The 17500-nt window shown below is 41.6% G+C and overlaps 1 protein-coding gene across 1 annotated transcript in view; it reads left to right on the top strand.

Moving 5' to 3' along the window:
* The window catches only part of LOC143282416 (gonadotropin-releasing hormone receptor-like), a 282537-nt gene extending 279721 nt beyond the window's left edge, over positions 1 to 2816 (top strand). The window contains exon 7 of the mRNA XM_076588049.1: positions 2583 to 2816. Within this exon, the coding sequence (XP_076444164.1) occupies positions 2583 to 2699 (117 nt within the window). The 3' untranslated portion in view covers positions 2700 to 2816. The remainder of the gene's footprint in view (positions 1 to 2582) is intronic.
* Positions 2817 to 17500: the final 14684 nt, after the last annotated feature.

Here is a 17500-nt window from a genome sequence, read left to right as displayed (position 1 = left end):
TTATTAGGGATAATAGATTTAAGCTTGATAGAGACGTACATCGTACATCCAAATGAAACAGAACTTGATATTGTGACTGGTCACGGGCATGGTCATGGGAGCTCCGTGGCAGTATCGGTTAATTAATTAAGACATTGGACTTCTGATCCATTGGTCAGGGTTCGACCCCCCCCCCCCCCCCCCGCCCTCCTGTTTTTTTTTTACTTGGTGTTGTGTGCTTGTTAAAGGCACTCTTCTTCGATTTTATTTCCTCACTCCAACCAGGTGTGAGTGGGTGCCAGACTTCAGATGGAGAAGGAAAAAAAAAGAAACAAAAAAATATATATACCGGAAGGAGAAGATTGGGCCCCGCCTTCCTATGCCGAGCCATTGACACACTGGATGTGAATTCACTGCTGCCCCTGTGGTGGACGTAAAAGGCTACATAGAACCTTTAATCCTTCAACCAAGGGAGTACAGTATGATCCCCAACAGAATTCAGAATCAGTGGTTAAAGTTCGAGGTCACAACGTGGAATTTTTTCATTGGATAAGAAAAATGTCCATGTGCAAGATAAAGATGGGAGGGGGTGTTCTTTCTATCTTCTCCAAGCTTGATTGAATGATTTCTCATGGTGGAAACAGACCCAGTGTAAAGAAATAAAGTCATGGTCATAACACTGCACGTGATGTGGAGGTGGTGAAACATGTGTGATTCGTCAATTATTCAAAGTATGATAGGGCCTGTACCATTATGTGATTATATTGGGTTTTTTTGCCAGCACATCGGTGGCTTTTCTTTGTGATGGTAGAGGTCAAAGGTCGAGGTCATATCAGTGTGTGTGTGTGTGTGTGTGTGTGTGTGTGTGTGTGTGTGTGTGTCGTTTTGACGGATCGTCTGTTTTGCAGCTTAGTTGTCTGTTCTTTTTTTCTTTTTTTTTTATCTGATATGTTTTTGTTCCTTCATGACTCCTTTGTTGGATCATTTTTACTTATCACAAGCGAGTCTTGAAGGCTTTTTTGTCACTCTTGGTCTTTGATTCTTTCTTGTTGATTCCGGTTAGGGGACGAAATGTGTGTTTGAAGCAGAGAGGATAAGTTGGAGTCGTCTAAAATAACTCCTCTCTTTCTGCCTCTGTGTCTCTGTCTGTCTGTCTGTCTGTCTCTCTCCATGACCCCCCTCAGTCACCCCCTCCACACACACACACACACACACACACACACACACACACACATTACATACATACATACATACATACATACATACATATATATATATATATATATATATATATATATATATATATATATATATATATATATATACGTATGCATACGCACGCAAGCGTGGACTCAATTATTTTTCTTCCACCTTATTCATTGTTATTTTCTTCACATTCTGATCTTTATTTATGGTTTGAGTTACCCATTGATTTATCTATATATGTTTGGCTGATTTACTTTTCTTACTGCTTTTTTTTTTTTTTTTAATTCTTGATCTTTTTCATGCATGCTTTCTGGATATTATATTCGTTGGATTTTTTTTATGCGTACGTGTTAGTATTTTCTTTTCTTCTTTTTTTTTCTTTTTTTTTTTTTTCTTGGACGTTCCGTTCCCTCCTCCTGCTCCACTACTGCCTCCTGTCATGTCTTCACTCTTCCTCATTTTGACCACCCCCCCCAAAAAAAAAACCAACCCCCCCCCCCCAAAAAAAAAAAAAGCCCAAAGGATTCTGTATTAATTCCTAACATGTCACAATACAACACGGTTGTTGTGATGATGGACTGGACAACAAGAACAATAATAATAATAATAATGGTATTTATATAGCGCTGAATCTTGTGCAGAGACATATCTAAGCGCTTTCATGCCAGTCATTCACACGCATGCATAACTGTAAAACTGAAGAAACTGAAGATAAGGAAGAGGTAGGGGAGGGAGGCTATCTTGTGAAGAGGTGGGTTTTAAGGCCAGACTTTAAAGAGCTGAGTGCGGAGACTTGACGAAGCGAAAGAGGAAGTTCATTCCAAATACAAGATCCAGAGACAGAGAAAGAACGGCGTCCAACAGTGAAGTGTTTGAATCTGGGTATGTATATATAGAGTGGATCCGAAGCCGATCGTAGAGAGCGAGATGGTGTGTAGAGGTGAAGGCAGCCACAAAGATAGGGAAGGGTCAGATTTGTGAATACGTTTATAACATAGAGTGCTGATCTTACACTTTATCTTTATTCAACTAGACAAGCATCCAAGAAAGGGGCCAGGTTGCTTCAGCGAACCTAGCATTGCTAAGTTTGCTTATCGTTAAGAATGTCCCCCAGCTCCACGGTAAATTCCATGTACTTAGGAACATTCTTAACTCTAAGCAAACATAGCGCTACAAAGATCGCCTCAAGCAACCAGCTCCCGGCTCTGATAGAAGTTTGATGTAAGTACGCGCGTACTCCTCTAACAGCCATACATAATGACGTGTGTGCGTGTGTGTGTGTGTGTGTGTGTGTGTGTGTGTGTGCGTGCGTGCGTGCGTGCGTGTGTGTATGTGTGAGTGTGCGTGCGTGCGTGCGTGTGTTTGTGTGTGTGTGTGTGTGTGTGTGTTCTCCCCAGATCCTGGAAGAGAGACGACTGGCCAGCCTCATCGCTCAAAGTGCTCGGCTGCGGCGGGCGGGACAGCGCACATCCACTTATCGGGCAGCGAGGGCACCCGCCCGACACACGTGCTAACAACGCCCGTGGCTCGGCCACGGGTTCGGGGTCCGGAGGCTCGGGGTCCGGCTCGGTCAGCTCCCGGGGCCGCCTCCTGCCCCTGTGCCGCTGTGACGCCTGCCAGCACGAGCGTCGCCAGCAGCAGCAGCTGATGATGTCGCCCATGACCCAGGAGAGTGGCCTGGCGGCGCTGGCGGCCAACGGTGGTGTGGTGATGGGCGGAGGAGGGGGAGGAGGAGGTGGGGCTGGTGGTGGGGGTGGGGGTGGTGGTGGTGGTGGTGGTGGTGTAGGGGGGCTGCGTTCTCCTGCGGCCAATCAGCGGTGTATACGTTTCACCCACAAACACATCCTGTCCGGAGAGGCCAAGAGGTGCTCCATGTTCCATTCATACTGACTGGTTGGGTGGTGGTGTGGTGGTTGGATTGGCTGGCTGGTTGGCTGGGTATGTAGGGGCAATTATGTTGTTGTGTTGATTGGGGCTGAGACTCCATTGTTGGCGCGACAACCCCATGTAACCTTTGCACCACCAATCCAGCCCCCGATACTCCCCCCAACCTCCATCCCCCCCCCCCCCCCCCCACCCCAACATGCCAAGGTGGTTTAATCAAACACCGACAGTCTTTTTCCGTCGCCATAGGCAAGTCCGTGTGCAGCTTCAATGCAGGGTGAACTTAGGTTCTGTTGGCTCCAGAACATGAAGTTAAAAAAAAAAAAAAAAAAAAAAAAAATTACAAAAAGATGTGTCTACCATTAATCATACAGTTCTTAGAATGCTCACGGTGGTGACAAAGAAGACTGCATATATATATATACACACAACACTGGTGCAGAACGAATGGAAGTGACACGTTTCAGAATTTTGTTGACCTGCTGGGAGGGCATCTTGCCAGGTTTCTCACTGCTTGTGATAAGACGACGACACCAGTGCTTTCCGCTACGGCCTTGCTTTGTGATAAGGAAGGAAGATGACAATGTGTTTTAAACAACAGACAGTGAGGGAAGGTCAAATTTACTATCTTCAACAACGGGAAACATTCATTCTACGATGCTGCCAACGGTGAAACCTCCACACAACCTTGCAAAAGATGAGGTTTGTTGCATCATGTGTCAAGCGACGATGACGCACATTTAGGTTTGTGTGTGTGGTGACTGGAGGCACAGGGTGAACTCACTGGGGAACAGTAGTAACAGATGACATGAGAGCCTTGTGCTTACTTTCCTTGACTGACAAGTTTTGAGAAATCTTACAGTTAGAATACGATACTATATCGCGAGACAATGTGTTGTGCATTCAGATTCGTGTTGATGATGCAACAGTGGCGAAAGGACTTGGAAAATACAAGGTATACAGACTGGTGATGACAGGGTTTTTTTTTTTGGGGGGGGGGTTGTTGTTTTTTTCCGGAGTATTCAGTGCCTACATACTTGCATACACGTTTCAGTTACAAAAATATCAACGTAAAAAAACGGAGACTGTTATTGTGCAGTGGCCACTGAAGATTACAGTTTATTTATTTATTCACTTATTTATTTACTAAATTACTTTTTTTTATCTTCTATCACGACGTCTTGCTATAGCACATATTCTGGAAGCTATGTGCGCTTTACAATAGCACTAAAGGTACACTCACACAAACACACACACTTATAATTTGAAACTTTAGTAAGACAGGACAGTAAAACAGATTGTGCCTTAAAGTAAATCAAATAACGTACAAAATATAAAAGGCTAAAACTAGAAATAATGATAACAATAACAGCAACAAAAGTGTGGACAATTTAAACACACACACACACACACACACACACACACACACACACACACACACACACACACACACACACACACACGTACGTCTTTAAAGACTATATTTGGTCTTCCACATGTATCCATGTGTCGTTCAAAGTATGCACAGTGAAACGAAAAGGCCCCAGTGTGTAGACAGCGCAGAAAGCGTGGCTGCATCAGGGAAAAGGGAAATAGTAATGTAACAAAAAAAAAATAAGTTTACCGTATTAATCAGTCCAATGCTGTATGGACAGAAACCACAGTATAGTGTAAGCCACACAATCCAGTCCTTGTCGACATACACCAGAAGAGTTCAAAAGAAACAAGTCAAGAGCGATCGAGTCATTAGCCATATTAGGAAGCGATGATATTGATCACAATGAAATAGACGTATTCGCCTTGCGCACAAAACTATTGAATCGTTTGGTGATCTCTTACAGGCCACCTTCTGGAGTGAATAATAACACTTAACCAGACAATTGAGGATTGCCAGAAAACGTAGGTTTGGATCCACCGAGGGTTTTGTATTGCAGTTTGAATATTTCTTGTTGTGGGTGAAAGATACAAAGCGCGCGTTCATTTTTTTTTAAACCCATATTTACCGTGGTAAGGTGCTGGAGTCAACTGTTTCATTCAGCATTTGGCCAAACCAAGATGATATAATTACAACTGCAGTAATACTGCGATACGTGACGACCACAGTCGTTGAATAAAGCTGCTCCCTTTGAACTTCGTTGTATTTTTTTTTTAACTCCCCTTTGAACAGCCTACGATGATTGACCTTAGCCCTTCTTTCTGTCGTGTGTGTTGGCGGAAATAATGTGTTGCTCAAACGTTGCTGTTGTTGTTTACGTCAATGCGAGACATCCCCCACCATCAACTGATAAAGACGGGTTCTGGTTTTAAACGGTTTCAGTCAACTTTAAATGTTGAAAATTCTTTTTTTTTTTTCTTCTTTTTTTTCTATATACACGTTCTACATACAAAAACATTTTCCTGGAGGTGTGGAGATGAGCAAAACCGAAACATTTCTCGCACATTGCTTCGTGCAACACCTTCTACTTTGTTGAAAACTACTTTGACTTGACACATACGGTTGTGCCAGATTGCCAAACGCCTTGTTCAAGTATTACATGCCGTGTCAGAGATATGCGTTAATGTGATAGATGCGCATTCTGACGGAGCTGTTGAAGATCACTCCTGTCTCCTGTTCTGTTTGGCAGTCCACGGTAAAGACCATAGGGGGTTGGCCATCTACAGCGAAGACAATATGGGGCTAAGGTTTCCACTGAATATGATCTTCTTTTTGTTTTACTACACATATATCTGGTTAATTATGAGGCTGTATTTGCATGGCATATGTGTGGGGGTTTTGTTGTTGTTTTTTTGTTATCGTTTCTATTGTTTGGGCTTATTCCGTGGATTCCAAAGTTTTCTTTCATTACATTTTGTTTTGTTGTTCCCCTCTTGAACCTTTCTTGCTGGAAGTTCCTTCGTCGCCAGATATATTTCTAGTCCGGGAAGGAGAAGTAGACCATTGAACATCCTGCAACATTTTTTGCCAGAGACTAGTTATGCGCTGACACTTCCAAACTGTGTTCAAAGTTTTTCCTCCAAAGGCAGGCAGGTACCTTGCAACCCGATTCAAAATGTACTGCCGTTTTTATTTCAAATCACATTCTGCTTTGTTCTGAACACTTCTTGAAGTGACAAGTACTTCTTTTAACGAAGAGCAGCGTCCTGTTTTTTTGTTGATAATGAGCTGAGAACAAATTCTCTTTTGGGGGCCTGGACAATAGACTTGAAAACACACCAGGATGAGATAAATGCTAGAACTAAAAGGAGAGCGGTTGTTCTCAGTGATCTGACAGCTAAGTGACATTTGTTTTTCTTGTATTTTTTCTCTTTTTTAGAACAACAGATTTCTCTGTGTGAAATTCGGGATGCTCTCCCCATGGAGAGCGCGTCACTACATTACAGCGCCACCCATTTATTATTTATTTATTGTATTTTTTTTCCTGCATGCAGTTTTATTTGTTTTTCCTATCGAAGTGGATTTTTCTACATAATTTTGCCAGGAACATCCCTTTGGTTGCCGTGGGTTCTTTTTACGTGCACTAAGTGCATGCTGCACACGGGACCTCGGTTTATCGTCTCATCCGAATGACTAGCGTCCAGACAACCACTCAAGGTCTAGTGGAGGGGGAGAAAATATCGGCGGCTGAGCCGTGATTCGAACAAGCGCGCTCAGATTCTCTGGCTCCCTAGGCGGACGAGTTACCTCTAGGCCATCACTCCACTGTAGTTCCCCCCCCTTGTGTCGTGTGTCATCCGTCTTGAAGACCCTCGTTTCAGGTTATACATGATGGTGCTTCAAGTGGAGTAAGATCGGGTTGGTGTAACATACTGGATATGTTGTCTGTCGGGTCATCTGTGGCTCTGGATTTCTCGATGCGAGGGGGGCACTGAGTGGACTCGAAGAAGGTGACACTGTAATGTCAAGCAAACGTTCAGCTGTGTTGAAGTGTTCTCATTTTGCTTTTTGTACAAGCAAAATTTACATACGCCTTGTTTACTTTTTTTAATTCGATATCTGGCTCAACCTTTTGACATTCCATCCACATTATAATGGAGATCATTCTTCGGGTTCTGTCCTGTCTACCTGTTAAATTGTTTGAACTGTCAACTCGACAGTCTGTTTCAAATATGGAAGGCAATTCAAAGAGTTCTCATTTTGCATGTATATATTCTGTTTGTCTGCTGGTATGTAGTGCAGAGCATGTTTTTGACCGACGGTGACAAAAACGAAATGTTTGTCTTCTAAACCCCGTGCAACTGTTCGTATCCTCTCTACAATACATTGTCCGGTGTGTCCTGTTCTGTTAACGTTTCACTGAAGCCTTCAATTCCAAAATCTAGTCTTCTTGTTTTCTTTTTCTGTCTGCCTACCGCAGACACGTGTTAGACGCACATTCCGAGTACCCCTTATCTGGCGCAGAAAGTATAACAATGTTGAAGAAAGGTTAAGTGACTTGATTAATTAAGTCACAGCTGCAACAGGACAGCAAGATATTGTCCCACTCAATCACTCCTTTTGTTTCAGTACGACGCATGGTCCTTTGTTGGTTCTTCTTGGGCTGGGCTTGACCAAACGTTTTTGGTCCTTCTCTCTCTCTCTCTCTCTCTCTCTCTCTCTTTCTTCGTTGGTAGGCTGAATTTGACCTAGCAGACTGTACTCTTCAGTATCAGTTGTACCTGGATTAAGAGGGTTGGGGGGCAAACTGACACTTTTATCCCGTACCCATCAGCATCATGACCTAGATTAAGAGGGTCGGGGGGCAGGCTGACACTTTTATCCCGTACCCATCAGCATCATGACCTAGATTAAGAGGGTTGGGGGACAGGCTGACACGTTTATCCCGTACTCATCAGCATCATGACCTAGATTAAGAGGGTCGGGGGACAGGCTGACACTTTTATCCCGTACTCATCAGCATCATGACCTAGATTAAGAGGGTTGGGGGACAGGCTGACACGTTTATCCTGTACTCATCAGCATCATGACCTAGATAAAGAGGGATGAGGGAGGGGGGGGGGCCTTGGGCGGGAGGAATGGGGGAGGTGGGGGGGGGGGGGGGGGGGGGGGGGGGGGGGGGGCAGGTAGACTATAGAAAGGAAGCCACAGAAGATTATAACTTTATTTCGTTTCTTTTTCTTCGGTGGGCTGATCTCCACTTGACCGTCCCTAACATCAGCATTACCTACAGATTTACAAGGATGGGTGAGAGAGGAGGGGGTAGGTGAAACAAAAGAAAGGAATCATTACAGGAGATGGAAACAATTGCAGTTTGTCTAAGGCGACATAAAAACTCAATGTACATAATGTCTGTCAAAGTCCTCTCTTCTTTCATGGGCGTTTGATGAAAAATGATATCATGTGTTCTTAAGACTTTGGGTGGTGTGATTCTAAAAACTGATTTTGAGCAACGTGATCAAACGTTGTACATGTGAGACGTACACTCTGACTGAATATATGTATATCTGCTACTTTTTAAAGGATTGATTGTGCCGTTTACTTAAATGATGTATCGTTTATGTGTATGATGATGCGCTGTACGCATCGTTGGTACTTTTTTTTTTTTTTTTTTTTTTGTAATCTGTACATTGGCATAGTATTTGTGCTTTGCATGACATTCGCATGACTTCAAACTGTGCCTGTTATCGATAACTTCACTGTGAAGGTGATGATGCATTTTCCACACGTCGTAATGGTCAGAACGAAACGCACAGACTGCGGCCCTCGTTGCCAGAAGAAGGGCAGGAACAGACGTAACGCGGAGTGGAAACGACCGTCACTGAACATCGTTCGTTGTGTACCGAGACGTGTGTCCCAGGAAAACTAATGCTCATGGTTTTAATTGTATGTTGGTGCTGTTATGTCCAGCTTTTTTTATTCTAGTCATTTGTTCGTGTTCTCACCTCATCTCTCTGTCTCTGTCCCTCTCTGTCTCTGTCTCTCTCTCTGTCCCATTGCGCGCGCTCTGTGTGTGTGTGTGTGTGTGTGTGTGTGTGTGTGTGTGTGTGTGGGCGCGCGCGCGCCTCTGTGTATGAATTGTTGGGTGCCTGTTAGTTGGTCTTTATAAATGATTGAAAGTCTTCTGGTTTTTGGGGTTTTTTTTTTACCTTTTTGCTAGGCTTTCAAATCAGTGATTCGTTTTGTAGTTTTCAAGCGTACTAACAGCTTTCAAAACGCTGATTCGTTTCTTTTGTTTGGGGAGAATAGATCGGGGTGTAGGGGAGTGGGGGAGTACTTAGCTTCCTGTCTAAAGAACAGACTCACACTGTGGTGATCTATCACTAACAGCCTCCTGTGCTCTGTCGGCACCCGAGACAAGAACTGTACTGCAGCTGAATGACCCGCTGTGTGGGCAGCAAAGTAATTAAAATGAAGGAAATTATAATTATTAATTCTGAAAAAAAAAATTCGTTGACGGTCTTATCGACAACATCAAATTTCTTTCCGGACTCTAATGCTAGTTTCATTTTCATGTGTCTTGGCAAGAGAGAGAACACACTCGTGGGTTTTCTAAAGTTTTACCAATGCCCACCACCCGTTGAGGATACTATCGATGTTGCCATCCTGACCTGAACGTTTGTTCTCCAGTGGCGCTTTCAGCAGGTCGCTAGCGTACGGGACGACTTGTTATCAGTTAGACGCAAAGTAGACAAACATAATGTGGAGTGATGGCCGAGAGGTAACGCGTCCGCCTAGGAAGCGAAAGAATCTGAGCGCGCTGGTTCGAATCACGGCACAGCCGCCGATATTTTCTACCCCTCCACTAGACCTTGAGTGGTGGTCTGGACGCTAGTCATTCGGATGAGACGATAAACCGAGGTCCCGTGTGCAGCATGCGCTTAGCACATGTAAAAGAACCCACGTCAACAAAAGTGTTGTTCCTGGCAAAATTCTGTAGAAAAATTCACTTCGATAGAGAAAACAAATAAAACTGCACGCAGGGAAAAAAAATGCAAAAAGAAAAAGGGTGTGCTGTAGTGTAGCGACGCGCTCTCCCTGGGCAGAGCAGCCCGAATTTCACACAGAGAAATCTGTTGTGAAAAAAAAGAAATACAAAAATACAACAACAAAAAAAAAAAAAGGAGAAAAAGGTGATCGTCTGTGTTTAGAAGTCGAAACTCGTTCGGTTTTTCAATGGAGAATTGTAGAAAAGTTACGGTCGGGGAGCTCAAACGCTTATGCGCGCAGTCTATGTGGATTATGACTGTCAAACAGACTGGCTCATTGAGACGCTTTTGATATAAAAAGAACAGAGAAAAAAAAAAAGGGTCGGTCATTTTACTAAATTTGTCCGTAGTTCGGTCAAGGTCACAGCTTTTGCATCGAGTTCATAATTCCCTTTATAGTTTACTTTATCTGTAAGGCACAGTAGCATAAAGTGTCATTGAAACACGAAACGTCATCGAGTGACCTTGAAAAATATGCGAAAGCCACCAGTAGGCAGGATATGTTTTGTTTCGTGGGCAGCAGTTTGTCAAAAGAGCTTGGAGAGGTCTGGTCAAGCTCATTATTATTATTTTATTTTATCTTCTTTTTTTTAAAATTGTTGTTGTTGTTACCTGATTCAACATGGCCTGTTCCGGCACAGGCGCTGTGTCTTTTTTTCTTTTTCTTTTTTTTTTAAAATCAGATCCCGACCTCGATTCAGGAGGATTCAGGTTTAGAGAAGCCATTGAAATATTTGTGTCTGTGCGTCTTTTACATGAAGCTCTGAAGACTTACCAAATTTCAAAGTTAACCGAATGAATGAATGAATGAATTCGGACGGTTTTGAGATGCAGATATGTATACATGGCTTTAAAAAAGAAAATGTACGAGCAGAAATAAAGAACTCACAGTCCTATGTATACACAGCTATGGATACAGATGCGGGGGGGGATTTTTGTTTTCCGATCAGATCTTGTATTGATCTCTGCATTGACGAACTAATCAAAAACATAACGGCGTGTGCATCTTCCATCGTCGTTTCGTTTTTATCTCAACCCACCCCACCCCACCCCACCCCACCCCCACCCCACCATCCTCGCCATTTTCAGCAACGGAAAGACCACTCCGGTCAGTCCGAGCCATGCTGAATATACGATCAATGGAATGAACATCATCCTTCTACGCCAGAGATCAAAAGAGCTTGGAGAGGTCTGGTCTGGGAAACGGCCGTCTTTATGACAGTGATCGGAGACGATGAAGCCGAGGCTGCGGCGTCCATTTTCAAGAAAATGGGTACAATGGAGTTGGAGAGTAATGGGCGGCTCATGGTTATCCGGGGGTCATAAACTAGGGAGGGGGGGTTGGGGGGGTGTGGAGATAAAATGTTCAGGTCTCTGTAATCGCGGGCCGACAAGTCGTGTGCGCTCATAATGCCTCTTGTCGAAATTCTCGCTGCATTCCATTGGCATCGCCCAAGATGCCCCTCCTCCCCCCCCCTCCTCCGCCCCACCCCCCTCCCCCAAGAAAATGGCTTCCTTAGAGCCAAGGTAACTGCGCAGCTATTGTGTATGACCTCGCATATGGCGGTTGTTTTTAAAACTTTCGAAGCCGTTTGGATTGGAGGATGTATATACTACCTACATTGTCAAAAGTAAACAAGATCTGTTGTTTTGACCTTGTTTCGAAATGCTTGCGAAAAATTCGAGCAATATATATATATATATATATATATATGTGTGTGTGTGTGTGTGTGTGTGTGTGTGTGTGTTGGTTTCGTTTTTAAGCGTCACAGAACTGAAAACATTTTCGAGCTGTAGGTAGATAATAAGTTCTCCATAACCTTGAAAACAGTTGATCTTATTTCTTTGGATCAGGAAACGCGACCTAGTAACATTTGGCAAAGCTTAAACACAAAATATCATTATCTGTTTAAGTTCACTCGCGTGATTTGTGCCTTTTACATTTATTTAAATGCCGGTGGTTTTGTATACGAATCTCGAAAAACGGATCCAAAGTTAATAAGGGAAGCGAAAATAAATGCGATGCATACTTTCGACACTTTGGGGCTACTTTTTCTTCTTCTTTTTTTAAGTCTAAAATGTGATTTTTTGTGTGTGTGTTTGTTTTTTTTTCCTTTGTGTTTGTGGCCGGCCTTGACTTTTCGAACACTGTTGGTGTGACAGTTAAATGTGTGCCGCCATTTTTTTACCTGCTGTCCAACTCTATGTGGTAAAATCTGTCATGATGGAACATTAGGAGGCTGATCACTTGAAATGACGTCACCACCTTACGTCATAGATATGGTGCATGCGATTGTAAGCACGCACGAGTACGCACGTGTGCGTTTGCCTCCCTGAATCCGTGCCTGGTATGCGCGTGTTAACTGCGTTAACATGGATGCACACGCATGTGCGCGTGTTTGAGTATATCTACCTCCGAGTTTGAAACAAAGTATCGTTTGCCATCTGAAATTATGTATTTAAAAAAGAAAAAAAAAAAAAAAAACAAAACAAACAAGCAAAAACAATAACAAAACCCACCCTCCTCTACGTTACCGCGTTGTTTATGTCTCATCGCCTCATCATTGATCATTGTTGCTCACGTGTGCTGTCATGGCCAGCTTTTGTTTACCATGAATTTCTTTGGAACATGATCTTCTATGGATGATTTCTGGGAAAATGGACCGAGCAGAGACACTCGGAGACAATACCGAGATGTTTTGTGTGTGCTGTGTATGTATATATGACTTGGATTGTCTGGTAATGGAAATGAACAAAGCAAATGAATGCGGTAAGTCTAACGGGTTTTCATGTTTTCCTTGTTTATTTATTATCTCTGTTCTCGGAAAACTAAACTGGAGCATAGCTAAGACCGAGCGGTTGCTAATAATGCTCAGTTTATTGCCAGTCTCGTTGTGTTTTCGGTTAACTGGCATTTCTAATATATATGGTATGGGTTGTTTTCCTTGTTATGTTTACAGGGGGGGGGGGGGGGGTATATTTTTTTTTTAATTAAAAATAAAAAATAAAAAAAAAGAATTCAATCCTTTCTGTCTCAGTGTGACAGTTTTGCCACTTTTTCATCATTGTTTCACAATTTCGTTTGCTGAAAGACGATGGACATGTATATCAGAAATTGGGGGTGGGGGTGGGGCGATGTCTGGGAAGGGTGATGTTGATTTGTGATTGTTATGTTTATCTGGCTTTCATTGTTGTTGTTGTTTGTTGTTTGTTTTTGGTTTTTTCCCCCTCTTGTTACGGCATTTGCAATAAAGTTGTCTTAACACTGAGTCAGCACAAAGAGTGAGAAAGGATGCGAATGCGAATTATTCTTTCGACGGGCCCAATAGCCAAGTGGTTAAAGCGTTGGACTGTCAATCTGAGGGTCCCAGGTTCGAATCACGGTGACGGCGCCTGGTGGGTGAAGGGTGGAGATTTTTACGATCTCCCAGGTCAACATATGTGCAGACCTGCTAGTGCCCGAACCCCCTTCGTGTGTATATGCAAGCAGAAGATCAAATACGCACGTTAAAGATCCTGTAATCCATGTCAGCGTTCGGTGGGTTATGGAAACAAAAACATACCCAGCATGCCCACCCCCGAAAACGGAGTATGGCTGCCTACATGGCGGGGTAAAAACGGTCATACACGTAAAAGCCCACTCGTGTGCATACGAGTGAAGGTGGGAGTTGCAGCCCACGAACGCAGAAGAAGAAGAAGAAGAAGAATTATTCTTTCCATATTTGGTTGTTGCCTCCTCATGAAGGGGTGTAAATGGAAATACAAGCACATCACAGCCATTAATATATATATATATATATATATATATATATATATATATATATATATATATATATATATATATATATATATTATACATGTATATCAACGATGACGTCAAATGAAATTGATGCTTGAATCACAAGATCAGGACAATACATTATTTGTTAGATTTAAATGCATTGTACAAAAAAAAGAAAAGAAAAAAAAGGACAAAATACGAACATCACTTTCTCTAACAGAGTAGACGATATCAACAAACTTCACTCAAAAGGCACATGGCATGTCAATAATATTTCGAGGTGATAAACTTGTGTCTGATATCACTAAGAACTGGACAACACAAGACAAATAAGAAACTTTAATTCTTCTTTCTTCTTGCGTTTAGTTCATAGAACTATTCGTAGGTTTTAGAAGGTAACCGCAGCTCTTCTACCCAACAGTTGAAATCAACAGCAGATGTTGTTGTTGTTTTTTTTTTAGTGGATATATTTCACTTTCGTCGTGCATTAGATCATATGGGTGTACGAATGTCTGCATATCCGAAATTTCTTTTAATACGAATAAATGTATAGATTCACATCTCACAGCAGTTTTGCTTTCCCCCTCATATTTCTGAACCTTTTTGGATGCCCATAACAGTCTGCACTTGTGAGAGGGAGAAAATAGGTAGGGAGCGAGCGAGCGACAGAGAGAGAGAGAGAGAGAGAGAGAGAGAGAGAGAGAGAGACGAAACATAAGATGGAAGTTGTGTGGCCGTTACAAATCTCATACCTTACTCATAAGAAAAAAAAAGAAGAAAAATACGATTTTATGGAAGAAAGCAAACAAACAAACAAACAAACAAAATATATATATATATTTTTTTTTTTTAAAGGAAGAGGAGAATGATAAAATGGAAGAAAGTATCAGAAAGAAGAGATTAAAAACAAAGCAAGGTAGAAAAAAAATATGAACGAAATTGAAAGCAAGGAAATAAAGAAAATGGAATGAAGGAAGGAAGGTAAAAAAAAAAAAGCGTTAAGAATCTGCTCATTAATGTTTCGGGTGCATGACTGCGTATAAATAAGCACGGGTTTTGTTATGAGAGGGAAAAAAAGAAAAAGAAACTGAAAAAAAAAAATCGAAAAAGAAAGGAACGGAAGAAGAGCGAAGAGAAAGGAAAAATGAGAGGGGAAGGGGATAGAAATGGAAGGAAAGACAGAGAAAGAAAGAAAAGGCAAAGAACGTCAAAAATGCATGGACGCACATACCACCGCAAATAACCACGTGTACCAACAGACGAGCATCGTTAATGCAAACCTATCATGTGTAACACACACACACGCACGCACGCACGTCGTGGGACGACACAATGAAAGAATCAATAACGTAACACACACTTATGATGACCAATGAAATAATCCATTACGTAACACACACACTTGTGACAACACAATGAAATAATCCATAATGTATCACACACTTGTGACGACATAATGAAGGAATCCATGACATAACGCACACTTGTTACGACACAATGAAAGAATCCATAACGTAACACACACTTGTGACACCATGAAAGATTACATTACGTATCACACACTTGTGACGACATCGTGATAGGATCAATAACGTAACGCACACTTGTGGGACGACACACTGAAAGAATCCAGAACGTAACACACACTTGTGGGACGTCTTGCGCCTCATTAGGAGGAGAGTTCTCACGTGTTCCAATCCCATGATATGGACCGTGAGTTTTTATCTCACACCACCGACTCCACCTCCACTACATCTTGAGTGGTGTGCTGGTCTTTCGGGAAAGATGATAATAAATCTTGGTCTCGTGTGTGTGTGAAGCATGCATTTCGCGCACTTAAAAGACCCATGGCAACAGAAAGAGTGTGTGTGTGTGTGTGTGTGTGTGTGTGTGTGTGTGTGTGTGTGTGTGTGTGTGTGTATGTCCCTGGCAAAACATTCTGCGAAAAAAAACCACTTTGACTGTCAAACAAATAAACTTGCAGACAAAAGAAAAGAGAGGGAAAATTTGAGTGATACTGTGTGGCCGGCCACGCGATCTCCCTGAACCCACGTTCCATACACAGAAATGTTGTGACAAAAAAGTAATACAATACAATACAAACAATAGAATGTCACATATCATACAATACAATACAATAAATAAGATACGATACGATACATAATGAAACTAAAACAGCCAACATCTTGGCGCGAGCCATGCGCCCGCTCGAAGAGCTCAAAGGTCTGGGAGCCAGTGAATGGAAATTTTGCTTTATGAAAATACAACTGATCATGAAATGTTGAAGAAGAAGAAGAAAGAAAGAAAGAGGGAAAAAAGGAAAGAAAAAAACAACAACTTTGTTTCTTACTGTCCAACATAAGGCCATACCAGAACCGCTTAACGGGATTATGAACAGAAAAAACAAAACAAAACAAAACAAAACCAAACAAAAAACAAAAACAGCCGCGTTCAACACATCTGGAAAAAGAAAAAACAACAAGCAAAATCAATGACACAACAAAACAGTTCATGCAAATTATTATATTAAATCATTAAGCTCCTTGAGATGAATAAGTGAGGTCATCAGCCCTTCCACTTACGTTGTTAAAAAGAAAGTATCAAACATAATCCCGAAAGATATAATCATAAAAATATTATTTAAAAAAAAAGATACACAAAAAGGCCATACAGACAAACATACAAGTTGCAATTTTCAAGTTTCAAGTTTTAATCATCCTTTCACGCCTATTGGAATATGGAGGATTACAACAAAATAATGTTTTCATGCCCAGAAAAAACATTTCCAAATACACAACAATGTCACATAAAAATTGGGAAAACACAAATGCCTTTTAACACCAAAAGTGTAGCTAGGCAACATTTGCAAATCTTATTATCTTACTCAGCTAAAATGACTTTTTTTTTTAAAGCCTCCTTTGAGCGTATTACAAAAATTAAAAACCGATTTTGGAGACAAATATTTTTCAGGAACATATCTATTTCGCAACTGATCATAATTGGGACATAACTCTCTCTCTCTCTCTCTCTCTCTCTCTCTCTCTCTCTCTCTCTCTCTCTCTCTCACACACACACACACACACACACACACACACACACACACGAAAAACCAACCAACCAACCAAACAAACAAACGAAAAAACATATCGCTGTGTCCATTCCAGTGTCTGCAGTGTCTCTAATTGCCGGAGTTCCATTCACAGACTGTAAGTGCATCATAGACAGCGGGGAAGAAAGCCAAAAACAACAACAACAAAAAGAAAAACATACAGAAAAACATGTCAAGGCATGTTGGAGAAAAGGAAAGGTGGTGGGATGAACTGGGAAGGTCGAAAAGTCAGACAATAGTGCAGGAAGAAAAAGAAAAGACAAGAGAGGCAAGACCTTCAAGACTCACTTGTGATACACTTAAAAAAAAAAAAAAAAAAAAAAATCAAGCTTTTTATGTATTGAGTATAATTTCAAAATGTAATGTTTAAGATGAGAAAGATCAGTTTAAAGCAAATTAAGTCCCCTAGCATTAATTACAGAGTAATTTCCCTTTTTTACTATCTGCACCAAAACGTTTGCAAAATAAATAAAACTTCCATGCTTAGCAAAAAAAAGTTCCTGTTTGAACAAAAAATGATAATAATGACTGCTCTTGTTGTTGGGTCAAAATATCAGATCAAAGTGCCAAGTTTAGAGAATACAAAAAAATATAAATATAACAGTAAATGCAGTTTG

This window comes from Babylonia areolata, chromosome 5 (genome assembly GCF_041734735.1).
Source record: "Babylonia areolata isolate BAREFJ2019XMU chromosome 5, ASM4173473v1, whole genome shotgun sequence".
Classification (NCBI taxonomy): domain Eukaryota; kingdom Metazoa; phylum Mollusca; class Gastropoda; order Neogastropoda; family Buccinidae; genus Babylonia; species Babylonia areolata.
The sequence above is the reverse complement of the archived record's forward strand: the minus strand, read 5'-3'. Positions and strand labels throughout refer to the sequence as shown.